Genomic DNA, 27,463 nt, shown 5'->3' on the forward strand with positions numbered 1-27,463 from the left:
GGGGGAGGGAGTGAGGAAGCTGAGACCTCATGCTGCAGCCTGCTATGAATGGAGAGCTGCACTGTGAGAAGGGATTCCATATTTTAACATTCAAAAAATAGGACACTTCACAGGGAGGGAGAGTAGCCTCACCCTGCCCCCGCCCACTCCCTCCAACTGCCCCCTACAGAAACCCCAACACATCCAATACCCTTGCTCCCTGTCCCCTGATCACCCCTTCCTGGGACCCCTGCCCCAACTGCCCCCCAGGACCCCTCCCCCTATCTAAGCCCCAATGGTCCTTGTCCCCAACTACCCCCTCCTGAGACCCCCCCCAACTTCCACCCTAGGACTCCACCCCCTACCTGTCCCTGACAAATCCCTGAGACTCCCATGCCTATCCAACTGCTGCCTGTCCCTTGACTGCCCCCCCGAACCCCCTACCCCTTCTCCAACCCCCCAGCCCCCTTACCGTGCCACTCAGACCAGCGTGTATGGCTTTGTGCAGCGCCAGACACGCTACTGCATACATGCTGCCGTGCTCCCCTGCGGAGCCACAGGCCCCCTGCCCCTCCTCCCCCCCAGCACCCGCCTTCCAGATTTGAACACCTCAAAATTCAGGAGTGCTCAAGCTCAGTTTGGGCAGCTGTTACTTCATTTCTCCCAAATCAAATATACTGATCCACTGTAACTTGGTGTAGAAAAAGTAGGATAAAATTGAGCAAGAAATGCTTCCCAGTGGTTATTAGGACTGGAATTGCTATTTTCAACAGCCATTGCCTTTTTGTTTGTTTGTTTGTTTGTTTGTTTAAAAGGAAGACAGTGATATTGCATTGGCAAATTCCCCATAGAAAGAAAGCGTGGAACAAAAGAATAATAAAGGCACCTCAACTTTTCCTCATTTATGTAGAAATAGTCTTATAATATGCATCCAGATATCCTCCAATCACACAAGCTGAAAATTGTTCCACTTTACTGCAGTTCTGTAACCATATGGGAACCAATCCTTTCTGTGTTCTGTGCACATCTAAAATTCCTGCTGAATGACCTGCCCTGGGAGCGAGTTACCAGTGACCCAGGGCTGCGGCGGAAGAAGGGTGCAGGTGGGGGGGAGGTGAGCCCAGGGCTGGGGCGGCAGGAGGTGTGGGGGGGGGCAATGGTGGGGCGGTAGGGGGAACCCAGAGCTGGGGCGGCAGGGTGTGTGTGTGTTTGTGGGGGAGAGCCCAGGGCTGGGGAGGCAGGGGGGTGCGGGTGGTGGAGAAGAGCCCAGGGCTGGGGCGGCAGGGGGGTGCGTCGATGAGCCCAGGGCTGGGAGGGGGGCAGCCAAAATTTTTTTTGCTTGGGGCGGCAAAAAACCTAGAGCCGGCTCTGGTTGTTTGCCATGTCCACTGAAGGAAGAACAAGAAGCAATGGGCTTAATGTGCTGCAAGGGAGATTTAGGTTAAATATTAGGAAAATTTTCTAACCATAAGGATAGTTAAGCTCTGGAACAGGCTTCCAAGGGAGGTTGTGAAATACCTGTTACTGGAGGTTTTTAAGAACAGTTGGGCAGACTGTCAGGGATGGTCTAGGTTTCCTTGGTCCTACCTCAGTGCAGGGGGCTGGACTTGAGGATCTCTTGTGGTCCCTGCCAGCCCTACATTTCTATGATTCTGGGCTTTGAGAATCAAGCTGGGCTCTTTGCTTCTCACACATAATCAATACCAGGAATAAAAGTTTTGCAGACTAACTGCTGCCTTCATTAGATCCCTATATCTGAGTTCCAGATGTTCTGTATCCTCTATTACAATGAACGATATCCCTCTCACCATAAACACAGAGTCAACCCATCCCAGCTGACCCCGCCTATTTTCGCTGCTTCATTAATGTTCTCGCAAATGGCCTTTTTGAGTCACATTTTCTCCAGCTTTTATCATAGCCCAAAAGGCAATTTGTATGGAAAGCTAAAATAAAATCACTTGAGTTGGGGTGTAAGAAGTATAATACACGTCTTTCCACATTCTGCTTCCTCTTCAATCTGCCTATGTGTACCTCAGCCGCCTGCTGCTGCCTGCCTCCATTCTACCCCTCATCCCCGATTTACTTTCTCCTGATCCAGTAATTGCTGGAATGAGAGTGATTGGAATCTGTCTCAAGCCCAGTGTGTGTAATTTCTGCCATGCTCACACCCAGTCTGTCATTTTCAGTGGAGGTAGTAGGTTGGGATGGTTTGTAAGGAGAGGTTTTTTTTAACTGGCTGTATCCTGATCAAACCCCATTCGGTGAGCTTGAGCTCCAAGGCGCCTCAGGTTCTGCTCTGAACACAGGAAGGCACACTAGCTAGCTTTCATCACTTGTTTTGTTCTCTCTTCTCTGTATGTTCCCAGCATTATGAGATGGGAGTTGGAATCAATGGGGTTTGGGCACCTAAATACCTTTGACGATCTGGGCCTTAGTGCCTTTCTAGACCAAGTTAAGTTACTCATTCAGTCTTTGATCAGAGCATGGAGGCTCCTCAAGGAGCCCCCACCACACTTACACAAATACTTGAGAGGAGGTAGAGGGCTTCATTCTCTACTGGCTCATATTGTGGGACCAAGCCACATCTTTTAATCAGAGCTTAGCAATAAAGGAATATCTCAGTCTAGACACTGAGGGCACCTTCTGACCTATACAGTGGGGTGTGAGATGAGATCTTAGTAAATCCAAATTACTTCAATGGGGAAAAGGTTAGGAGGACTGATTGGCTCATGGGAAGGGAATACAGAGCCTTTCCCCTCCACTGCAGTAGTTACAATCCAGCCCTATGATGGGGGGAAGTGGGGCTGGCTGTTTTAGATGGGGGAGTGAAATCAATGGGTACAGAGCTTTTCACCTATGTATTAACTGTAAGTAGTTAGTCTCTGTTCCTTGGCCACCACATGAAATGAGCTGGGTTTTCAATCAATCTATGTACCAAATTCACTGCAATTGACACTAATCAGACTATGATTGAGTGGGTCACAGAGCAAAGCATTCCCCCCTCCTCCAAAAAAAAACAACCCTGGGTCATTTCTGTAGGGCTGAGGTTATGGTGTTGGAAGGGGCCAGGGTGCCTGCGGGAGGGTACCATTGCCAGTGCTGTACCTGCCTTGTGAATGCCAGTCCCTTGTAGGGTTGCTAGTTTTGGTTGGACATATTCCTGGAGGTTCCATCACATGACAATCTTTAAATACAGATTAATTCCTGGAGACTCCAGCACAATCCTGGAGGGTTTGCAAGGCCAGTCCCCAGGGAACTGCCAAGCTGACCCCTTTCCTTAAGAGCCACGTTCCTAGTATAAGAGCACAGCAGGGCTCTTCCCCTGAAGGAGGATCTCTTTGTTGTAGAGTGTGACCGCTCTATTCCCTCTCTCCGCAGGTGGGGGCAGCGGAAGGGGAGGGCAAGGCAGAGAGAGCAATAGGAAGAGGACACTACAACCTACTTGAATAATTGATAGCGCGAGGAGGGGGGAGCGTATGCAGGAGCAGCTGGACTCCCTGTGTCTCCATCCGCTCACCAGCCGGGGATGAGAGAGCCCAGCTCAGGTAGGGGAGCGCAGCTGCTTTTCATTCTCTCCTCTCCTGCAATGCCAATTAAATGTGTTTTGTGATCCGGAGGGGGGGATAGAGGCAGCTGGGCAGGGGGCTGACACAGGTCCCCCAGGCACGGTGCAGGGAACGGAGCTTGACTGAGGGAGTTTCAGTTACAAGGGGGAGGTGGCTCTGGGGTATTTTGTAAAGAAATTGTGCTGTAATGCAGTGCTCAGAGAGGCAGGGGTTGGCCAGAGGCAGAGAACGTGGTAGGGTAGGCTACGTGGAGAGGGAGGGGGGGTTAAAGGGGTTTGTCTGAGGGATTTCACCTTTATCCTCCCAACCTCATGGCATCAAATCTTGAGCCCAGAATTGATGGACCGTGGGAGGTGCCATCTGTGCACATCTGGCACTGGCACAGGGGACTGTGTGTTGGTGTGTGTGTCTGCGTTTGTGTGGACATGCTTGTGTGCAACTGTGTGTGTCCGTGGCTGCACCTGTGAAGCTGTTTGCTGATTTATTAATGTTGCACAGTATTAATAAGTGCAGAGAGAGACAGTTTCTGTGAGGACGAGTTTACAGTCTGAAGGGTTATGTTTGTGTGATTGCCTGTGCCTGTGTGTTTCTGTGCATGAATGCTGTGAGCTAATGTGAGCTAATGTCTCACATCAGATGTGCTTATAGTGACTCAATTAATAGATGCATCGTGCTGAGATCAATTTGTGTTAGAGTAAATCCAAACCTTTCCAGCTCAAACTTACACATATTCAGAATGAATGACCTAACACACTGACCCATACATCCTGAAACATACTCATTAACACAACTGGATGCATATGCCCATACAGTCAGGTGGCATCATTGTATTTAGTGTGTACCCACAGGCAATCTTTGGCTTGAGTGCAAGTTGAGGGCAGTGGTTTTTGCGAGTGATTGTGTATTAGTAGTATACTGAGGGGCAGCGAGTTGAAGTGAGGCTTGTTTGAGGAGGGAAGCTGTTTGTAACTAGATTGTGTGCTGGGGACCCGTGGGTGCTGAGTTGCTGAGGGAGCTGTTTTGCAGTTGTATATTGGGGTTGTGTACTTTGGTTCTATAAAGTTGTGATGCAGTGAAATGAAAGCCAGGCCTAACATACCTAGAGAACCAGTAATAAGAGAGCTCTAATCTCCACTCCCCATGAGGCAATTCTCCTCAGAGTACAAGACCCTTCACTTGTCCAAATTTCATTTTCCCATATTCGCCCTCTTTGTTCTAGTTTAGCTAATCTCCCCTTCCCACTCAGAAATTCCCACATTGTGAGTACACAGTTCCTCTCATTCCCCAGCAACAGAGATGGAGGGACAGAGACAGAGAGAATAGCCATGATCTGTTCTTGCCGGGTCCTAAAGGTTCCAGCCAGCTTCAGCTCCTCATTGTATGTGGTGCCTCAGGTTTTGCTCTGAACACAGGAATGCACACTAGCTAGCTTTCATCACTTGTTTTGTTCTCTCTTCTCTATATGTTCCCATCATTATGAGATTGGAGTTGCTTGTGGGGGGGGATCTGTGCTTGACCTGGACAATGATGCACAGCCAGGTCACTTGCAATTCCATTGGCCTTTCATGACAAGAACATTTTGGAGGCAGTAGAACAACATTCCCACACTCATGTCCCCAACAGGAGGCATTATACCACCTTCTCTCCTTTTCTTTCTTTCTACCCCATCTATATCTGGTATTTCCTGTATAGTACATGCAGCCATACTCTGTGTGTCTCTCCTACCCTCTCATTTCCTCTGCTCCTTCCTACCCCTCTGTGACTTTCTTTTCTTTACTGCTCCTCCTCCTACCTCTGTTTGTCTCCCTTTTTGTTCTCTTTCTCTCTGTCTCTCCTTTCACTTTTTGCCATTCTCTCTTTCTTTCTCTTTCTCCCCCAGTGATTAAAGTAGCTCAAGTTGAGCACGGGAGCTCACTAGCTGTAGTGGCTGCTGTCACAGGGTCTTGATGTTATGTGGTGACGAAGCATTACATCATTTTGTGGCATTGGGACTCACATAGCAAGGGGAAGAGATTGGGGACAGAGAGGAAATGTATCTGAAAGGGCTCCAAGTCCCCAAGCAACAGGGCCACAGACAGGTAAACACAACCATGTGTGTATGTCTGTGGGGTGGGGGACAGTGCCCCCAACCACAGTCTCTACCAGGATGGAGAATCTATACTGATGTGAAAGCAAAGAAATGTGGGTAGGCCTGGACGATTCTGACCCGCCAAAGGTGTGAAATGACTGATACCATAGCTTGCGCAATCCAACGGCTAGACATTTCACAAGAGAGATTTTTATGCCAAGTCTTCTCATTATGTATTATTAACTGCCTAGAGTGGGTGGAGCTAGAAGGGGTTGGTACAGTCTTTCCCTCCCTGTGTAGGGAATGGGAGGCAGTACGGGATTGCTCCTGTGACCCTCTCTTCCTGTAGGGTATGGCAATCTGGCTGGGAGGGAAATACCCTACATTAGAGGAGGGGAGGGAAATAGGGGACTCTTCTTCCCCTCTCAGGTTCTGCTGCCACTTTACCCACTGGCAGAAAATTCTGGGAACCCCTGAAATTCCTCAGCCAATCATCAGGTCCCTCTGTTACTCCCACCTAAGATTCCCCTTCCTGGAGGTCCTCATCTCAACAGCCTGGCAGGAGAGGATGTGCGGGGAGAGCTGAGTTCTCCAAGCCATGGAAAAGGAACAGTCTCACATTAATTTCTGCTCTCTCCCTGCCTCCTGTTTCTCAGTCTCTCAGTCTCTCTCTGCGACGCTCTCACTCTCTGCTGCTCACAGGGTGTCCCGCAGCGTCTCCCTGGGAGCTTCCTGCCCTCATGTGGCTCATGCCTGGCTCTAGCTGTGAGCAGCTCTTTCCTTTTGCTCATTTGAAGTGTGTCTCGGGAAAGAGAAGCAGATGGGGGTTGGGGTTTGGGGGGCAGAGGAGGGAGCCTGTGCCCTCCAGAGACGGGGAGGTGAGTCTATACCCTGCTGCATGACGAGAGGAGAGGAAGCTGGCAAGCAGGAGAGCAAGGAATCCACCATCAGCAGGGAGAAGAGTAGAGAATGTTTTCTCGGAAGCGCAGTTTCACCTTCGGAGCCTATGGAGGGTATGTACCTGTACCAGCCCCTGGCTCCCTCTCACAGACCTTGCATTATGCAGCCTCTTCCTGCCAGAACCCTGGCGAAGCTGTGGGAGTGGGTTAAAACTAGAGAGGGAAACCTCCAGGGAAATTGACATATGCATCTCTGCTCCATCACTGCAGCCTCATCTCCATCCTTCTGATATTGGGACAATCTCCTTTCCTTTCTCCAGCAGAGAGAAGGCTTTCCCTGGCCTGTGGGCTGGGGTGGGGGAGTGACTGATTGTTTTCTTCAGGATGAGCTCTTCTTCAAAGGCTGAGACTTCAATTTCTTCCCTCCTCCCTCCCCTTAGAAGGAGACGCAGTTCCCCAGTTCTGATGTTTCTGGAGATGGCGATGGGTGTTTGAGGACGGGTGCATTTTCCTCAGGACTTCTCCTTTCAGAACAAACAGTTGGGGCTGAAACGATCTCAACCTATTCTCAAACTTTAAAGTTTAACACCTGGTGTGCCTGCAAGGCATGGACCATAGCTGTGGACCAAATGACTGATAGAGCTTGAAGTGAGAGCTTGGGCAGTTTGCTAGGTGACCCAATATGCCTTTTCTGTCTGTTCCAGAGGCAAAAGGAGGCAGAGGCATTTAGAGGAAATCCTAAACAAAGAATGAGGACACAGTAGTTCTCAACCTGCGGACCATGGGTCGCTTGCGGGCCAATCAGCACAGAGCTGCGGCCCATGTCACATCCTCAGGGCCATACAGGTAGTACTGGATGCAGCCCACATAACACATTGTGGGCCACATATGTGGCCTACAGTGGTAAATATGTTGAGAACCACTGAGCAAGAGTGTTAGCCTTATCAGTGGCAGCTGCTCACTCTCACTTCTCTACCTCTGTCTTGCTCTCTTTCCTTTGGAGTTCAGGAATCAATCTGTGATGCAGTGATGCGGAATGCAAAGCTCCAGCTACTACATGCTCTGGTGTTGTGATTAGGATGTGATCACCAAAACCCCAAAGAGCATGATTGGCAGAGCTGGGCACTGGAGAGAGGCCCAGGACTGGAATAGCAGGGGCTGCTGCAGGTCAAGACAAATGTTCCTCAGCAAACATTTTATTTGATTTCTTCAGACCTATTTTCTAGCTGTGAATTACCTGCAGACAGATTCTAATTCTTATGAATTCGGTGATTCTGCTAAATGTTTCAGGGAACGGTTCCCATGAACATACTTCAGCTTAAGAGGGTCACTTGCCAACTATTGGCCATGGCTATTACATTGAGTCATCTGTAATTTGCTATTCATGGCTATTTGACTAGTCCCTGAAGTCACATAGTGTTGTTTCTGCTCCTGGGCTGGACTCCTAAGCCCATGATGAGCCTTCAAGATAGCCACATGCACCCTTCAACCATGAACCCCTATGAGAATAGTTTCATGAGGATTTGGACACTTTCCCTTCCAGAGAACAACAAATCACTCCTACGAATGCCTGTGGAAGGGGAATTAAAGGGCTTGTGACATCTGTCAAAGTGGATGTGCAGGTTTTATTTTCAGGATGGAGAAGCACTGGCAGAGTATATGTGGAGATGGATAGCTGAGAGGGTTGTAAAGGGTCTTCCACAGGATTTCAGGGCTGAGTGTGGAGATTGAAGGACTGGAATAGCAGTGCATGCTGCAGGTCAGGATTGCCTAGCTACTTTTCTATTTTAAAATGTAAGCAGTAGATAGTGAGAATAATTCCAGGGATGGGTTCCTGTTTTTCTGTTTAAAGGTAGTACAGCTGTATGGTTAAGAAACATTTCTGCATAAAGAAATATCTCTTTAAAAAGTGGCATGAATTTAAACTGTTCTCAGTAAGTTTTAATATAGCATTGAGTGTCCTCCCCTGTCCCTCTGCTACTTCTCTTTCCAGCCCAGTTTCCTTTGTAATTTTGTTTGGCCTGGGACACTTTGTTCTTCCTTGATAGAAGAACTTGCGGCTTACACTGGCAATTGAATGACAAAAGTTTTGTCTTTCAGAGGTGTTAAAAAACACACCCCACCCCCAAAAGACAAAGTTTTGCCGAGGACAAGCGCCGGTGTGAACAGCACTTTGTTGGCAGGAGAGCCGCTCGTTGGGGGTAGAAGTTTTTTTATTCTCCTACAAACGCATATGCAGAGAAACGGTCCTTCCTTGTGGGCCTGCAGTACTGCCAAGCCCCAAAGCTCAAAATTCATGAGTCAGTCTCCCAAAAATAATGAAATTTGTTTTAAAAGTTTAAGTCCCATTTTTGTCCTGTCTTCTGATTTTTTTGAATTCCCCCTGCCCACCCGCAATGTGTTTGTCTTGTTGCCAACCCTGGCAGATGTATAGTAAGGTAGGTGATTTTGCTGAAGGAACTCTTACTAGAGGATCCAACCAAAACGGGGGTCTGATTGTGCCATGCATTTTCCATTTGCACAGTAAGGGACAGTCCCTTGCCCCAAGAGCTTGCAATTGAGTGCAAAGCATGGTGGTGAGTTTGTGATGTGGTGAGTTTGGAACTGGGACTCAGCCAGACTCATCTCATAGAGAGGCCACTGAAGATCCATTAGATGGGAACAACTTTTAATCCTTGTTGAGCAGGGAAAGATTCAAACTGGTGATCTGCAGGTGGAAGATGCTGAGTCTATACAGCATTACAAATGACTGAGGCATTCAGTCCCGCAAAAGCAGTAATCTTGCACCTTTGAGAATGAGGCTTCTTTCTGGAGAGATGAGTTTATTAAATGAAATTCTGATCTCCTTTGGAGCTTACACAGGCAGAGTCATCTGCTCTCTGGACACACAATGTAAATCCGCCGCACTGTGCTGTCAGTCTCAGATGCACTCTGTTTGCCTGGCCCTGTTCTTAAACCTATTAACCAAGTACAAAAAAATAAAAAATAAAATGAATATTAGTACAACATTCAAATTAACTACAGTGGTTTGCATATAGATATGCCAACAATTACTCCAGGCTCCTTAGACTAACTTTTATACTGTTTTACTCCCATATCTGTCATTAGCAGGGTTTCAACCTTCAGATGCACAACACAGATCTCGTCTACTTCAACTGTAGGAGTAACTAATGGGGGAAACATGCCATTACCTCTATGTGGATCAGCCCACAGAGTCAGACACCAAATGCACATTGCCAGTGGGTTGCACCAGTACTCATGAGACAGCAGTAGAATGTGGGGCATCAGGATTCTTGGCCCTCAAAGCTGCTTGTGCCCTGGTGGTTACAGACAGTGTAGAGAAATGTAACAACAAACACCACCCCTATTTGGGTCATCTGTGGGCTATGAACCTGGGACCACTGATGTTAAAGCATGAACCTTTTACAGAGCTCTTAGCTTGGAAATACCAGGAGAGTCCTAAACCTCTGTGTGGTTTACCTACTAGAGGGGGACACAGAGCCACATTGTGTTAGCACGAGTTATAGAACTACTTACTTTTGCATAAAGAAGAACAGGAGTACTTGTGGCACCTTAGAGACTAACAAATTTATTAGAGCATAAGCTTTCGTGGACTACAGCCCACTTCTTCGGATGCATATAGAATGGAACATATATTGAGGAGATATATATACACACATACAGAGAGCATAAACAGGTGGGAGTTGTCTTACCAACTCTGAACGGCTGCTACTCTGAAACCTTACTTTTGCATGTCTTTTCTGCAAGGTTGTATGACAAAGTGGACACTGTTACATTAGAGACCTGGCTTCTATTCCCAGCTCTGACTGTGCAGCCTCTGTTACCTATGAAATAATAGTTCTCTCCCTCTCCAACTTTGGCCTTTAATAAGTATTGTGAATGGCACAGAAATGCTAACAGCTGCTAGTAAGAGTGCTGGGGCTAAATCTTATGGATGCTGTCAGCTGAGCTTGCAGTGTAATACAGCTTCCCCTAGACAGCTAGACATCGTTAGGGTTGCTGTTTGAGTTTTCTTCCCTCAGATTGCATGACGGCTGCAGCTTTTCACATCATCACAAGATGGCCTGTAGCAGGGGCCAAAATTATGATAAATTTGTGACAGTTGGCAACTTTACAAGGCAGCAACCCCTCCTCTGTTCTGCTCACCCCCTTAGCAGTGATAGTTCTGACCACTGCTTTTCTTCTTTCCTTGCCCTGGCTCGGGCATATTCCCATCCCTGGGTCTGGCAGCAAGGCTGTAGCAAGTGGGTCTGTCTTTAGGTTCTGGTTTCAGTGACTCCAAGGGCTTTTAGCTCTTCAGATACTGAGCAGTCTCAAGGCGGCTGATTCCTGGGAGCCTGACAGTTTTTAATAGTTCAGGTTTCAGAGTAACAGCCGTGTTAGTCTGTATCCGCAAAAAGAAGAACAGGAGTACTTGTGGCACCTTAGAGACTAACAAATTTATTAGAGCATAAGCTTTCGTGGACTACAGCCCACTTCTTCGGATGCATATAGAATGGAACATATATTGAGGAGATATATATACACACATACAGAGAGCATAAACAGGTGGGAGTTGTCTTACCAACTCTGAGAGGCCAATTAATTAAGAGGGGAAAAAAAAAACTTTTGAAGTGATAATCAAGCTAGCCCAATACAGACAGTTTGATAATAAGTGTGAGAGTACTTACAAGGGGAGGTAGAGTCAATGTTTGTAATGGCTCAGCCATTCCCAGTCCTTATTCAAACCGGAGTTGATTGTGTCTAGTTTGCATATCAATTCTAGCTCAGCAGTCTACAAACATTGACTCTATCTCCCCTTGTAAGTACTCTCACACTTATTATCAAACTGTCTGTATTGGGCTAGCTTGATTATCACTTCAAAAGTTTTTTTTTTTTCCCCTCTTAATTAATTGGCCTCTCAGAGTTGGTAAGACAACTCCCACCTGTTTATGCTCTCTGTATGTGTGTATATATATCTCCTCAATATATGTTCCATTCTATATGCATCCGAAGAAGTGGGCTGTAGTCCACGAAAGCTTATGCTCTAATAAATTTGTTAGTCTCTAAGGTGCCACAAGTACTCCTGTTCTTCTTTTTAATAGTTCAGAGGCTAGTCCTGGGTCCTGTCCCCCCCTGTTGGAAACCCTCCCCCCTTCCCGCTTCCCAGCATTTGTTCCATCTAGGACCTACCCGTCTTGTCGCTGCAACCCAGCCATTGAATCAGGAGCCTGGAGCACAGAAGTGGTTTGGCCGAGCATGTATATCCACAGGGAAGGGAACTGTCAGGGAGCTGGTACAGATGGGCAGAGAGGGATCCAGTGGCAGGGAGAACCACTGGAGAGACTGTATATGAGTATTGGCATCCTGGATGCTATAAGGGTTAATGGCAATTGTCTCCCTTCAGGAGATCTGATGAAGTGGAGCGCTGTATCAGTGACATCCTAGACTCTCCTGTCCAGGACCCCCAGACTGCACTTACCTCTGCTGTTCACAACAAGGTAAGGAGCTGCATCCTCCCTGTCCAGAATGGGAATATACCTAGAGCATCTGAGAACAGGGGAGAGAGGCAGGCAATGTGCATTAGAACAGTGGGTGTGTGTGTATTGTGGGCACAGATATGTATTTCTCAGTGAGTGCCCTAAAAACTGGTCCATCTAGTTTAACTCCCATCTCTTGACATAACAGAGCAGGCCATTATCTTGGCCACTCAGATGCAACTAATGGTCCATGTAGTCCAGAATCCTGGCTCATCCAATACCAGATCCGGCTGCTATTCTGCCTTTAACAGTGCAAGGTGAAAACAATGCACCTGGCCAGTTGTTCAATACTGTGCCATCCATGTAGGGAGAGGGATTCCTTCCTGACTTCAGCAGATGAATAATTTCTGCCCTGAAGCATGAGGACCCTTATTATTTTTGTCATAGCTGGTGTTACTGCAGATGACATTCTCTCTCATAGAAATGTCAGATCTCTTTCTATGTCATCCTTTTCTCTTCACAGACTGTGGATTTGTTTGAAATGATTGAAAAAATGCAGGTGAGGAGCAGTTATTCAATCAAACTTTGGGATCCTTAATTTCTGGTAACTGATAATTGTCAGCTCCTATTCCTGTCCTGTCCCTGCACCTTCACAGCATCTTCACTTGTGCCCTTCAATCCTGGCCAGCATGGTCTGCTCTCCTAGTCTTGGCTCTCCTGGCTCTACCCAGCCCCCTTTGACTCTCTGGTAGTGTGGCTTCACTGTCGCCTCCCTCAGGTTCAGGGGCTCAACAATCTGGGGGTACACCCACAGTTAATTTAAATGCAAATATATGTCCCTTAGAGAACATTAAGGGTGCAGAGTTCAGCATTCAAATGTCAGAAAATGCCAAAGTTAATGTGAAACCTTAATTCTGCCCTTTATATATTTTTAAGGGTGATTTTTAAGGGTACTTCATTGAGATAGACTATCAGGGTGGCTGTATTAGAAGGATGGCCCTTGGGAAACTGCTTTACTTGATGGTTGTGAATAGTAAGGATTACTGCTTAGCTGGTGCAGCATTATCAGGGGGAGCAGGGGTTGCACTTCCAGTACACTCCCTGCAAGTAGGGGAGGGGAAGGGACTGGGTGGCTCCGCCTCCACATATGTTGTTATTTGTGTTACCATGGTACCTAGGAGCCCCAGTTGTAAATCACAACCCCAGTGTGCTGGGTGCTGTGGTTTACAGAACAAAAAGACAGACCCTGCCCGAAAGCACTTACAATCTAATTGCCTAGGCAACAGAGCTGGCTAGGCCGTAAGGGAGAAGATGCTGTACCCTGAAACACAGTATAATAAATAACTCCCTGCTCCAACAGAAGAGGGGAATTCAGAGAAGAATTGTGCTTCTCTTCCCAGTGCTTCTCCTGCATCTATGTGTGCCATCCCATACTCAGGGCTGTAATTAAAGGTACATGCTAGCCCTTAGTGAGTGAGAAGTTGTGTGCAGTATTTATATGTATACACCTCTGAGCTGTAAGGGGCAGGTTCTGCCACCTTCGTGCATGACGAGTAGCACTTTACTCTGTGAACAGTGTTACTGGGATTATTTGCAGAGTAAGGAATGATTCAGTGCGAGTAAAGGTGGCAAAATCTGACCTTCAGCTATCAGCCCTTTTCTAAATGGAAAAGTACAAGTTAAATTGGAAACTAATTGTCCCATAAACTGACGTAATATTTATGATGTTTCCAGGTGCAAAGTATTGAGCTATATTAAGTAATAATAGTGTATTATGCAGCACTGTTGATAGTGGCCTGGATCCAAAAAGGGACATAGGCATTGTAACTCTCAGGGCTTGTCTACACTTGCAGCAGTGCAGCTGTGCCATTATATCACTTAGGCCTGGTCTACACTGGGAGGGGATCGATCTAAGTTACGCAACTTCAGCTATGTGAATAACGCAGCTGAAGTTGACGTACTTAGATCTACTTACCGCAGTGTCTTCAGTGTGGTAAGTCGACAGCTGACACTCTCCCAATGACTCCACCTGCGCCTCTCGTCCTGGTGGAGTACAGGAGAGCGCTCGGCGGTCAATTTATCGCGTCTAGACTAAATGCGATAAATCGACCCCTGCTGGATCGATCGTTGTCCGTCGATCTAGCGGGTAATGTAGACAAGCCCTTAGTGATAACGCTACCTATGCTGATGGGAGAAGCTTTCCCATTGGCGTAGGTACTCCACCTCCCTGAGAGGCAGTAGCTATGTTGACAGGAGAAGCCCCCCCATTAACATAGCGCTGTCTACACTGGAAGTTCAGTTGGTATAACTACATCGCTCAGAGGTGTGGAAAATCTACATCCCTGAGCGACGTAGTTATACTGACATAAGTTTGTAGTGTAGACCAGGGCTAAGCATTGTAACGCCTAACTTTTAGGCATTTAGAAAATCATAGGAACAACATTGTGATTCACAAAGCCTGAGTTAGGCTATGTCTACACAGCACACCTTATAACGGCGTAGTTGTGCCCTTGTAAGGTGCGCTGTGTGGCAACTCTTTAAATAAAAACACCCCCAATGAGGGGAAGTAGCTTTGTCGATGGGAATGCAGCTCCTGCCGCCGAAGTGCTGTCCACACCGGTGCTTTTCATTGCTAAAACTTTTGTTGTTCGGGGGGTGTTTTTTCACAAAACTAAAACAAAAGTTTTAGTGATAAAAGTGCCTATGGCTATGTATACACCTCTGGGATCTGAGAATGAAGCTAGGCTTTTTTCCATTTCAAACATCATCACTGCCAGAATACCCTGCCATGACTCCACTGTGTGACTCCACTGTCTTCAATGAGTTTGCACAGGTGGAACTTGCCAATTCCATGGCTAATGCACAGGTAGGATAAACTTCAGCTCATGGTCTCTGAGCTGTGCTGGCTCTGCAGGGCTAACAGGAGTAAAAATCAAGTAAATCTGATTTCAGTCACCAAAATGAGATGAGCCTTCCTTTCAAGAGCCTGCATAACCTTGCCCTCCCTTCTCATCTGCCACCTTCACCCCATCTGCAATGATGCCAACATCAGCATCCCATTTGTCTGCTTCTCCCACAACCATCTCAATGTCTTCTTCCACACTGCTCCTTGTACATGAGCACCCTCCTGGAGCTCATTCTCAAAGCCACTCTCTTGTCCATGGTCAAGTCCTTCCTAAAGTCCTTCTTCTGTGATGTCTAGAAGAAATTAGCCAGCTAAGGATGGCTAGAGAGAAGGAAAATCAGGCCTATCCCAGAAACATCTACATTATCAAGTTGTGTTGTTCATCACCTTTGGCACTTTGGTGCACTCTTTCCTTTTTTCTGTTTGCCTTTTTAGATTGTGGGAGTTTTGGGGCAGGGTCTGTGCTTTTCTATATGTCTGTACAGCACCAGAACTTTGGGGGTGCTACAAGAAACTATTTATGTATGGCTCTATTGGACATGAGCTGGAGAAATGTCATTCATTATCATTGCTGTTACTGATGTCTCTCTGGTGCTACTATGTGGCCATTCAATGCTACAGCAGACTTTCTTTTTTCTCCCCTGACTTCCAGTGTTATATTTTGTCTCACTCCTGAGAATTGTGTGAGCTTGATTTTATCTGCTACATCTTTCTTTATACAGGAAGCGAGGGGAAAACAGGGATAGTTGGAGATCCACTCTGAGGGCTTACTTTACTGTTTATGAGCCTGATTTAAATGTGAAGTTCACCTCCATGTTGGGATTGTCTACTTCTGGCTCCTTGTATGTGTGTGTGATATTCAACTAACAATTGTGTCTGTTATCTGTAGAACATGGATTAATTCCATGACCTGGAAGGGAGTAAGATGGACTGTCCATTTCATGAGGAAAAGACAGTTCTTGTCCCAGTGAGGGAGAGAGGTTCTCTGGCCTACAATGTGCAGGAGGTCAGACTAGATGATCACAATGTTCCCTTCTGAACTTAAAGTCTCTGAGCCTCAATCCCCAAAGCAAATTTTGGCTGCTTATCTCAACTGAGAGAATCAGCATTTCAGGGCTCACTCTTCACTGCTGTAAAGTCTGAGGCAGTCTCTGCGTCAAAGGGATGCCACCCTGGCAAAGTTTTGTGGGAAAGGGGGAAGTAAGAAAGGAATGTAAGTTTTGAACTCCATTCTTTGACTTTCTTTTCCCCCTTTCCCACTTGTTTGGAGTGGGCAGAAAGGCAGGTGGAGGGATTGGAGAGTTAGAGGTGAGAGATGCTGGCTGGGAGCACATCTCTCTGCTCTCTGACCAGAAGTGCTACATTCTGTGGGATGGAAGTTGGGGTTGTGTTAGTTTTAACCCCAAATTTCTGGCCTTTTGGCAGGCAAGTGTCAACTTTTTCTCCCCATATCACCCTTCTCTCCACCTACAGTCTTCCCTGCGATCCTCCTGTAACTGTACCCCAGTGAGTTACAGCTGAGGATGCCAGATTCAGGACAAACTGCTGAGAAATAAGGCGTCCACCCCAAACTGGTGGTTATTCATCCATAAGATATACCAAGCCAGTAACAAAAGTAAACTTCTGTTTCACCAAACTGGTTAACAAGAAGTCAGAAAGATCCCAAGAGATCAGCAACACAGCTTGGTCAATATCCAACTCAGATCTTACCCAATAATCACGCTATTGCCATTCCTTTAGTATCTAATATCTAAAGGTTTATTTATAAAAGAAAAGAAAGAGGAGAGAGTTAAAATGGTTAAAAGAATGAAATACACTCATTGCAAAGTTCTTGTATGTATCAGCCCTGAAGCAGTGATGGAATAAACTGCTGTCTTGTACAGTCACCGGTAACTGCCAAAAGATTGGAAGGTCCTCAGTCCATTGCTTGTAATGCTCTTGTTAGGTTAAGTCCATAGTCCAGAGATCAGAGCAGGAAAGAGGCAAAATGGAGATTCTTCCAGGGCCTTTTATACTTTCTCCCAGGGGAGGGAAAAGCTCTCAGACTTAGTTTATGGAAAAGTACTGGTACAAGATTGGAAAAGCGGAGATCAGCTTGGAAAAGAGATCAGCTTGGAAAAGAGGAGACTAAGGGGGGATATGATAGAGGTATATAAAATCATGAGTGATGTGGAGAAAGTAGATAAGGAAAAGTTATTTACTTATTCCCATAATACAAGAACTAGGGGTCACCAAATGAAACGAATAGGCAGCAGGTTTAAAACAAATAAAAGGAAGTTCTTCTTCACACGGCGCAGTCAACTTGTGGAACTCCTTATCTGAGGAGGTTGTAAAGGCTAGGACTATAACAGCATTTAAAAGAGAACTGGATAAATTCATGGAGGTTAAGTCCATTAATGGCTATTAGCCAGGATGGGTAAAGAATGGTGTCCCTAGATTCTGTTTGTCAGAGGGTGGAGATGGACGGCAGGAGAGAGATCACTTGATCATTACCTGTTAGTTTCACTCCCTCTGGGGCACCTGGCATTGGCCACTGTTGGTAGACAGGATACTGGGCTAGATGGACCTGTGGTCTGACCCAGTCTGATCTTATGTTCTTCTGTTCTTAAGATGGAGTCCAGGGTCACATACCCTTGTATGCTTCGATAGCAGGATACATTACCCATATTCTGGCTAAACCATACTCAGGAAGGGCCATGGGGTGGAGACGAGCTTCTTCTATATCCATTCTGAGAGCTAAGTGTTCTTTGATGGGCCACCAACTTGAATCGTCCTTTCACAATGTGCTGGTGTCACGGAGTGTAGGGGAGTCAGGGCCCTGCATCCCCCACTTCCTGTGATTCACCGTGACTCTCAGCCAGCCAGTAAAACAGAAGGTTTATTAGACAACAGGAACACAGTCTAAAACAGAGCTTGTAGGTACAGAAAACAGGACCCCTCAGTCAGGTCCATCTTGGGGGGTGGGGAGCCCAGACCCAGGTTCTGGGCCTCCCCCGTCTCTCCAGCCAGCTCCAAACTAAAACTCCCTCCAGCAGTCTCACCCAACCACACACCCTGGCTCCTCCTCCAGCCTTTGTTTAGTTTCCCAGGCAGAATGTGTCACCTGGCCCCAACCCCCTCCTGGGCTCAGGTTAAGTGCTGGCCATCAAGTATCATCCCTCAGTGAAGTCATTAATGCAGACAGTAAACTAGTAAAACTCCCATGCAACATTACCAGGTTAATATTCCCAACTCCTTACTCCGTCACAGCTGGCCAGACTGGATGCAAACTTGGCTGTTATCCCAGGAGTAAACACATTTGAAAGACTGGTACATAACTTCAGATACAAAAATGATGCACGCATACAAACAGGATAATCATATTCAGCGAACAATAACTTTTCCATTGACACCTTACACGGCATACTTTGTATAAGATTTGTTGCAATTGTATAATTGTGGTAGCAACAATGATCTACATGGTCATATTTTAATCATATAGTGTCACACCTCCCCCACAACATCTCCAAAAGCAGTGGATTAGAGGGGGAGCATTGAAGGATCTCCTCAAATACACAACCTGGGGCATGGGGTGTGAGGCAGTGGGGAGAGAAAACAGACATGCTGCTATGTGAGGTTTTACTATCTTTGTCTCTGTGTTTCCAGGGGAGTCGTCTGGATGAGCAAAGATGTTCTCTCCCAACTCCGCTCAAGGTCAGGTTAGGTCTTTGGTGCCTCATATATTATTGAGAATGACAAATAAAGTGTTTCTACTTGCAGCTTGCCCTTCCTCAGCCTTCTTGAGGGGTGAGGAGTCTTGTATTTGTAACTCAAGTCTTTGTGTTTTTATCAGGGTTCTCAAAATCCAAGCAGATTCAATCAGTCGCTTTCATATTATTAATTATAGCGTAGCTCTGGTGAGATGTTTCCTTGCTTTTATTTTAGTTTAAGTTTTAATAACATTTATAAGAGAAACTTATACTGAGTCACATATCTTTCAGTAAGCATCGTGAGTCCAGAACCTGTAAGGGCATAGGGTGAGTGCCACCTGGTCAACCTGAAATCTGACTAGCTCCTCCTAATAAGTCCATGACTCTCACCTAATTGGCCAACAAAGAACTGGGTCCCATTTTTTCAAATTCTGACCTTTCTCTCTCCCTTTTTCTATTGTCTCTGCTCTGGTGCTCTAACCTGGTGAGCTAACAAAATAACCCACAAGGAAGCAAGGTGGGCGGGATGTGTGTAGGACAGAGGAGCGTGTCAATGGCAAGCGTGATTAAAGGGAGGGGGCTAGAAGAACATTAAAGTGGATCGACATAGGGTTCTCCCCCAATCCTCTTACACAGCCTCAGCAGCCCCTGCAGTTGTGCATCAGCCACCCTCACTGTCAGAAAATGGAGTCTCACTGCACTGGGGCCCTGTTTTATGGTGTCGGAGGAAAGATGGGGAGAAAGTTCAGTGTGCCTAGCATTGTGAGAATGGGCATCTGGCAGGCACCTACCTCTACTGTTCCATGGCACAGAGCCCCCTTAGTGTCAGCATAATCACTCATTTGGTAATAGTGCTGTTCAGAGAGCAGGGGTAGAGCTGCCCTATCTGGGAGCTGGTCACCTCTTCTAATCAGGGATTGCAGGCTCTCCAAATGGCTCTCCACCTCACAGAGCATCCTTGGAGCCTCAACTACACCCTGGAGTGTAGCTTTGACCATCTGCACGCTGGTTTAAGTGACACCCCTCCTGCTCCCAGGATGCAGGAATGATACCAGTGCACTCAGCTCTACCCTACTTGCATAAACACTGTCCCCCATCCCCAGGTGTCCCTGCATGCTGTCCCTTTATGCAGCAACATGGCACCACTCCAACACTCTTCTTGGCATGGAACAAAGGACTAAGGCTGTCAGGCCACACATGGCTTAATTTGCCTCAATCTGGCTCACAATTTGGTTACTTTATTTTTGCCTGACTGTGCCATGTGCAGCTGGGGCGGGGGAGTGGAATCTGGCCCCTGGAGTTTATTTGCTGAAGTTTTTGTGTGTTATGAAATGCACCCTAACCTAGATACTCTAAAGAAGTAGGGTTGGATGGGGAGGAGTGGCGGTGGAGGACACGCAGCCTGGGTTACCAAGTGAAGATGGTACTATAAAGGCTCCCTCACGTCTCTGGTCCCTTGTGATTTCAGAGAGAAGAGGAGTATATCCCATACCCCAGCATCCATGAGGTGAGTCACAGCTGGCTCTGCTCTGCTCAGTCTCTTCCTCCACCTCAGTAATGTTATTGATCTCACAAAGCAATGCCTCTGTCTCTCGGGACAGGTGTTACGGAAAGGGTGGCCATACCCCCTCATTATCCTACCCCAGTTTGGGGGCTATTGGATTGAAGGAACCTGCCATGGCCTCCCCAGATCGACCTCAGCTCTGCATGACCTGCCTTCCCCCTGCAGCAGTAAAGTGAAGCTAGAGTGCGACCCCACGGCCAAGCTGTACCGCAAGCACTTCTTGGGGAAGGTAAGGGGGAACCCCATAGCCTCTCATTCCACTCCATGGCTAAACTGTATCCCAAGGGCCTCCTGAGGGATTTTGGGGTGACCTCACCTCCTCCCCCCCAGATCCCACACCTCCCCAGTGCCAAAAATAATGAAATAAGATGTGTCCCACTACACACCCAGCAATGTGCTACTTAGAGTCAGAGCTACGTCAGGGGTGCCCCTTTGCGCCTTGTGTAGTGTCCAGTGTGCTAGAAAAGAAAGAGGTCTCAGATCTGTTGAATATAAAGGGGATCTTTTGCTGAGACTTTTGGACACAGACAGATCTTGGGAGATGGAAGGGAAACAACTGTAATGAATCATGGTGACCACCACATACAGACACTCAGCTGGACGTGGGGATCAAACCCAGGCCCTTCAGCACAAAATGGAGAAGGCCTGCCAGATGAGCTAAAGGACAAACTTTAGTAGCTCTCAGTAACAAGTTGTTATAGCGAGAGAGTGAGAGCGATAATCGCATGCACTAAGCCAATGTATTACACAGGATTGGGGCCAAGTACTCCTTGATCTTGCCATTTCCAGCTATGACAGGTATGGGAACACATGGAAGCAGAGACCAGCCTCCAGGTGAGGTTCAAAGCATGGGCATTTATTAGCTGTCCCACAGGCTCTACCTGAACTGGCTCCTCTGGGGTACTGGGCGTCACCAGGTGGATCTCATGATCATGCTGACCACCTCATAATCAGTTGTCAACAAAACCATGATCGGTTCTGGAGACCAGGTGCCTAAACCAGAGTTGGCTCAGCTTATTTCAACAGACTACCCCTTGCAATACAAGCCCACAGACAGGGGGGAAAATGTGTGCATCTGGTCTCCACTGCAGAAGAGGCCTCATTGAGGCAGAAGTCAAATTCATCTGGTGTGTGAGACCAGAGACAAGGCCAGTGTAGGAATGATATTAGTATACAGACCCCGCACCAGAGGCTTCTTGTCTGAATGAAAGGAGATGTTGTTCTGAATCTGATTCTGGAGACTGAAATTTATTATCTTGAGAGTCTTTCGAAGTGCTGGGTATGCCACCGTTAACCCCATATCTGTTAGAGTAACCAGAGAGTTTTTCCAGAGCCACCCACATAGCTAGATACATGCTGGATCTGATCTTTGGCTAACTGTAGATGACACTGCTAGCCTGATATGACTCTTACCCCCTCCAAGCAGCAGTAAGAGCTTTCCCCTCTTCTCATGTGGGATGACTGGTCTGGTATAGCAGAGATTCATAGTCCCAATGAGTTTGCAAAATGTGCAAGAGTGGAGTATTGCACAACTGTAGCAAGCATCTGAAGTGCAGTACTACTGAGTCACTGTACGCTAAGCACTCCCTTCTTCTGATCAGCCCAACAGATCTCCTTGGTTCACTGCTGAAACATGTATTAGTGAGCTTGGGGTCAAGAAATCTTCACAGTGATCATAACTCCTGTAGTGGATAGCACCAGCACCAGCAACAGTAAGAGCTTGCAGCATACTCACAACGGAGTTACTCCTTCAGATCACAGTGTTAGAGGCCTCTGCTTTTGGTGCTGTGCAGCCCAGGTTCTGTCCTCAAAGGGGACCTGGGAAGGAGGAAGCTATGCTCCAGGAATAGCTATGCTCCAGGAATGTCCTGAAAATCTCTATCATGTTCACAGCCTATCCAGATCAACGTGTGAGCATGAGATGATGAGGATGGTGGGAAAGACACCCAATGGTGAAGGGGTATCTTCTCAGGGACTATGGGAGACTGACAATAGCGTAGGTATTATCTGGTGGTACCTTGGGAGAATGAGCTTCTCTGACTTCCTGTTTTTAGGAGCATCAGAACTTTTACTCCAATGACACAACCTTGGGCTACCTGATCCTTTCTGTGAAGTATGAGCAGATTGAGAGGCACGACAACTTGCACCTGCTGCTGAGGTAACAGCACCCAGCATGGAAACACATGTACCATGCTCTGTCTCCCACCTTACCAGGAAGTCTTTCTGTGTGGATTTTGTGACCTAATGTCATTGTCCCAGGGATAGTTGCAGGGAAAGCCCTGTCTGGGGAAGCCCCTTTTCCTTCCGGCTCATCTTTGAGCGTTCATATTTCTTTACTCCCAGCTTCTCCCAGCTGTCACCCTCAGGAAGCTGAGGGCTGCAGGGCAGCCAGGAGTGGGGAGGGGTCAGGAAGAAGAGAATTTCTGATGTGTCTGTCCCACTGTAGATACGGAAACAGTGAAAGGATAAGCAGAAATCTTACATAAAAAGGGGGGAATCTAAAAGCCCTCTGAGCTGTACCAGGGAATATTTTCATTGAGCACAGACACACACATAGGAAAGTGCTGGTGGCTAGTTGGAAGAGGGTTCTATGCAGCACCCCTTCCTAATGGGACTCTGGCATGCTGTTGGCAGGCCAGCCAAAGCCAGATAGAAGGGAGTTATGCTGCCTGACCTATGAGGATGACCTTAGGGCTAGTGCAGTTAGTTTTGTGTATGGGAGTAATGGTTTTGAATCCCATTGGTGTCCCAAAATATTCCCTTCTGTGTTGAAGCAGCACCTGGATTTCCTTTGCAATATACTTAACTGTTATTAAAGCAAAAAAGGTCTCTAAGGAGTGATGGAGATCCACGTAGCCACCTAACCAGCTCTGTTTTCTTTTTGCTCAATTAATACCAAGCACTGGGCTACAGGAACCCTAAACAGTGTCCATCTTCCTGTGACATTAGGCACTAGTTACATAGACTCTAGCGTAGCACATGTACAACCCTTTTGGGATCTAATTAACCCTTTAGTCGCTGGACCAGAATATTATGCAAGAACAATATTCCCTCCATAAGAAGAGATCTGGAGGTGCGGCAGGAGTTGCCTTAAGCCAGAGATGTTGTTTGCATTTCCCTTTATCATTTGTTCTCTTCTTTTTTTGGTTTGTGGCAGGACTCGAACTGGTACCAAACACGACCTGATCCCCATTTCTTGTCTGAATGAGTTCCCCAATGCAGTCCAGATGGCGAAGGTGAGACCCTAACTGAGTACATTTTCTTTCACACACTCATGGTACAGGAACTCCTCACTTAAAGTCGTCCCGGTTAACGTTGTTTCGATGTTAAGTTGCTGATCAATTAGGGAACATGCTCGTTTAAAGTTGTGAAATGCTCCCTTCTAGTCGTTTGGCAGCCGCCAGTTTTGTCCACTGCTTGCAGGAAGAGCAGCCCATTGCAGCTAGCTGGTGGGTGGTTGGACCCAGGGTGGACCAGCAGCCCCCCTATCCGCTCCCCACTCCCCTAAGTTCCCTGTGCAGCAGCTGTCCCTCCCCCCACTGCCATGTGCTGCTCCTGCCCTCTGCCTTGGAGCTGCTCCCAGAGACTCCTGCTTTCTGTACCGGGCCGGAGGGGGGGAAAGGAGGGCTAATGTCAGGGTGTCTCCCCCTCCCCCCTGCTCCTGCACCCCGCTTACCCCATCTTCCATAGAGCAGGGGGGACACAGATGGATGGAGGGAGCTTCTAGGCAGTAGCTGCGGGTCTCAGGTCTCAGCAAGCTGATTTAATTAACAAGGCAGTGTACTTAAGCCTGCGGTCAGCTACTTAAAGGGGAAATGTGCATGCTTTCTCTCACACACAGGGTGTGTGTCTCTGTCTGCCCTCCCTCCTTTCCTGCTGCCTTGTAGAGTGTTGTGAGAGTTAACCCTTGAGGGCTCAGTCAATTGCTAATTCATTTAGCAGTAAGGTATTCCCTGGGAAATATCCCATCCTCTGATTCCTCCACCGCAACCAAGCTTCACAATCATCATCACTGTGTCCCAGTATTAAATTGTTTGTTTAAAACTTATACTCTGTGTGTGTGTGTGTGTGTGTATATATATATATATAATATAGTCTTTTGTCTGGTGAAAAAAATTTCCCTGGAACCTAACCCCCTCATTTACATTAATTCTTATGGGGAAATTGGATTCGCTTAACAAATAAATAATAAATAAATACAACTATGACATTGTTGGCATCACTGAAACTTGGTGGGATAATATACATGATTGGAATGTTGGTGTGGATGGGTTCAGCTTGCTCAGGAAGGACAGACGGGAAAAAGGGAGGAGGTGTTGCCTTATATATTAAAAATGTACACACTTGGACTGAGGTGGAGATGGACATAGGAGACGGAAGTGTTGAGTGTCTCTGGGTTAGGCTAAAAGGGGTAAAAAACAAGGGTGATGTCATGCTAGGAGTCTACTACAGGCCACCTAACCAGGTGGAAGAGGTAGATGAGGCTTTTTTTAAACAACTAACAAAATCATCCAAAGCCCAAGATTTGGTGGTGATGGGGGACTTCAACTATCCAAATATATGTTGGGAAAATAACACAGCGGGGCACAGACTATCCAACAAATTCTTGGACTGCATTGCAGACAACTTTTTATTTCAGAAGGTTGAAAAAGCTACTAGGGGGAAGCTGTTCTAGACTTGATTTTAACAAATAGGGAGGAACTCGTTGAGAATTTGAATGTAGAAGGCAGCTTAGCTGAAAGTGATCATGAAATCATAGAGTTTGCAATTCTAAGGAAAGGTAGAAGGCAAGGTAGGTATTCCGCTGATTAGGAAAGATAGAAAATGTGGCAAAAGACCACCTTGGCTTAACCACGAGATCTTGCATGATCTAAAAAATAAAAAAGGAGTCATATAAAAAATGGAAACTAGGACAGATTACAAAGGATGAATACACTGCTCTACAGCCAAAATGCTTCTGAAATAAATGTAGTCAAACTTTACTAATTCTAGGTCACTGAGAACGAAAATGATGCTTAAAATTGTTGATTGGCTCTAGTTTTCAAGATATGCTATTGGGTCAGTATATATGACCCTTGACTTGGGAATGGCGGAGGATAAGTGAGTTATAAAGGGAAGGGATCTCCATTTAAACCAGAAATGACTAAAATACATCTTTGACTTGATCTATGAATAAATCTATGACTGGGTTTGGACAGTACTTGCTTTTTAGGCAAAACAATGAATGATGCAATCTGAAGCTCGTATTGCGTCACACATGATATGGATTGCATCATGTTATTCCTAGAAGTCATGGATGATGCAATCATAACGAAGCTTACATCACTCTGCTGAACAAATTGCCCTATATCAGCTCTAGAAATCATACAGTGTCGTGCTCTCTTATTTGTCAGTGTTTGATTTTGCAAAGGGACACATTTCTGTTTAGCCAACGTGAGCAGAGATGCCTCGTACTTGTGTGAACAGTGCAGATAACTTCTGCTATGTTTGTGGTGAAGTGACTTTTGCATCACAAAAGCGCAGTATAACTACTGTGGTTAAGAAAGCCTATCACCTTTATTTTGGCTGCAAAATTGGAGATCAGTACAAGAGGTGGGCCCCACACATATGCTGCAACATTTGTGCAACAAATCTTCACCAGTGGTTGAACAGGAAAAGGAAATCTATGCCTTTTGCAGTGCCAATGATTTGGAGAGAGCCAACAGATCATACCAGCAATTGTTACTTCTGCATGGTGCCTCCAGTTGGGAAAGGTGTATCAAAGAAGAAAAAGTGGACTGTGCATTATCCAAACATTCCATCAGCTATACGCCCAGTACCCCACGGAGAAGGACTGCCGGTTCCTGATGCACTAGAATCATTCTCATTTGAGTCAGACGAGGAAGAGGATGAAACTTCTAGTCCTGAACCATCAATGTCACAGGACCCACATTTTCTCCCATCCTCCTCCTCTGAACCACACCTCATAACACAAGGTGAACTGAATGACCTTGTCAGGGATTTGGAACTACCCAAGAGTAAGGCAGAGCTGTTGGGCTCCAGACTACAGCAGTGGAATCTCCTGGCAGGTGATGTTAGGGTTTCCATGTTCCGTGACCATCAAAAGGATCTTGTCCCATTCTTCTTCTTGGAAGGTGATCTTGTAGCCTGCAACAACATCGATGGTGTGATGGCAGCCCTCAACATCGTTCACGATCCAGATGAGTGGAGACTGTTCATTGATTCATCTTAAAGCTGTTTTACTGCATAATGGCAATGTTTTGCCATCAATTCCAGTTGGTCATGCAGTCCATATGAAGGAAACCTATGACAACATGAAACAACTTTTGAGGTGCATAAACTATGACCAACATCAGTGGCAGCTTTGTGGCGACTTGAAGGTTGTTGCTCTCTTGCTTGGTCTGCAGACTGGTTACACAAGGTACTGCTGTTTTCTCTGCAAATGGGATAGTCATGCAAGAGATTCCCACTACATCAAGAAAGATTGGCCACTCCGACAGTCATTGGAGCCTGGGAGGAAAAGTGTTCAGCATCCACCACTTGTTGAATCAAGAAAGATTTTGTTACCACGCTTACACATCAAGCTGGGTCTGATGAAGAACTTTGTCAAAGCTATTGACAAAACACAAGCAGCTTTCAAGTACCTCCGTGGAAAATTTCCAAGGTTAAGTGAAGCTAGGATAAAGGAAGGTGTCTTTGTTGGTCCTCAGATTCGTGAACTTCTTCGAGATGATGTATTTGACCATGCACTGCGTGGCAAGGAAAAGACGGCATGGAAAGCCTTCCAGTTAGTGGCAATACATTTTCTCTGAAACAACAAAGCAGACAACTACAAGTTGTTGGTGGAAAACCTCCTCAAGGCATACAAAAGCCTTGGTTGCAACATGTCACTAAAGACACATTTTTTGCACTCTCATCTAGATTTTTTTCCACCGAACTGCGGAGCAGTGAGCGACGAGCACAGCAAGCGATTTCACCAGGACATTGCAACAATGGAGAAACGCTATCAGGGCAAATGGAGCCCATCAATGCTTGCAGACTATTGCTGGACAGTGACAAGAGATGCTCCATTTAATGAATACAAGAGACAAGCCAAGATGCGCCGAGTAGACACTGAATAGGACTAAACTATGTACATAATAGTTTTTTGCCTTTTGTTTCATAATAAATTTGATTTATATAACCCTTTTGCTGATTTTTAAAGTGTTACATAAACAGGACAGGTGAAATATTATCATGTAAAGCAACCATAAACACATGAAAAGACCTAGGTTTACAATTTATGATTAAAACTCTACTATCTACACAATATA

At 46.4% G+C, this 27,463-nt stretch overlaps 1 protein-coding gene across 28 annotated transcripts in view; it reads left to right on the top strand.

Moving 5' to 3' along the window:
* The first annotated feature begins 3,197 nt into the window (after positions 1–3,197).
* The window catches only part of LOC101946995 (rap1 GTPase-activating protein 1-like), a 74,282-nt gene continuing 50,016 nt past the window's right edge, over positions 3,198–27,463 (top strand). For 10 of the 28 annotated variants that reach the window (XM_065585087.1, XM_065585091.1, XM_042855044.2 and 7 more), the window contains exons 1-8: positions 3,389–3,524; positions 11,920–12,013; positions 12,516–12,551; positions 18,543–18,590; positions 20,055–20,093; positions 20,188–20,379; positions 22,205–22,308; positions 23,308–23,386. In XM_065585087.1, coding sequence (XP_065441159.1) covers positions 12,534–12,551; positions 18,543–18,590; positions 20,055–20,093; positions 20,188–20,379; positions 22,205–22,308; positions 23,308–23,386 — 480 coding nt within the window. In that variant the 5' untranslated portion in view covers positions 3,389–3,524; positions 11,920–12,013; positions 12,516–12,533. Of the gene's footprint in view, positions 3,525–6,135; positions 6,627–11,919; positions 12,014–12,515; positions 12,552–18,542; positions 18,591–20,054; positions 20,094–20,187; positions 20,380–22,204; positions 22,309–23,307; positions 23,387–27,463 lie in introns of those variants that run through there. The other 18 variants (XM_065585076.1, XM_065585085.1, XM_065585112.1 and 15 more) reach the window with 9 other exon arrangements.

The sequence above is a fragment of the Chrysemys picta genome, chromosome 1, assembly GCF_011386835.1.
Source record: "Chrysemys picta bellii isolate R12L10 chromosome 1, ASM1138683v2, whole genome shotgun sequence".
Taxonomy (NCBI): Eukaryota; Metazoa; Chordata; order Testudines; family Emydidae; genus Chrysemys; species Chrysemys picta.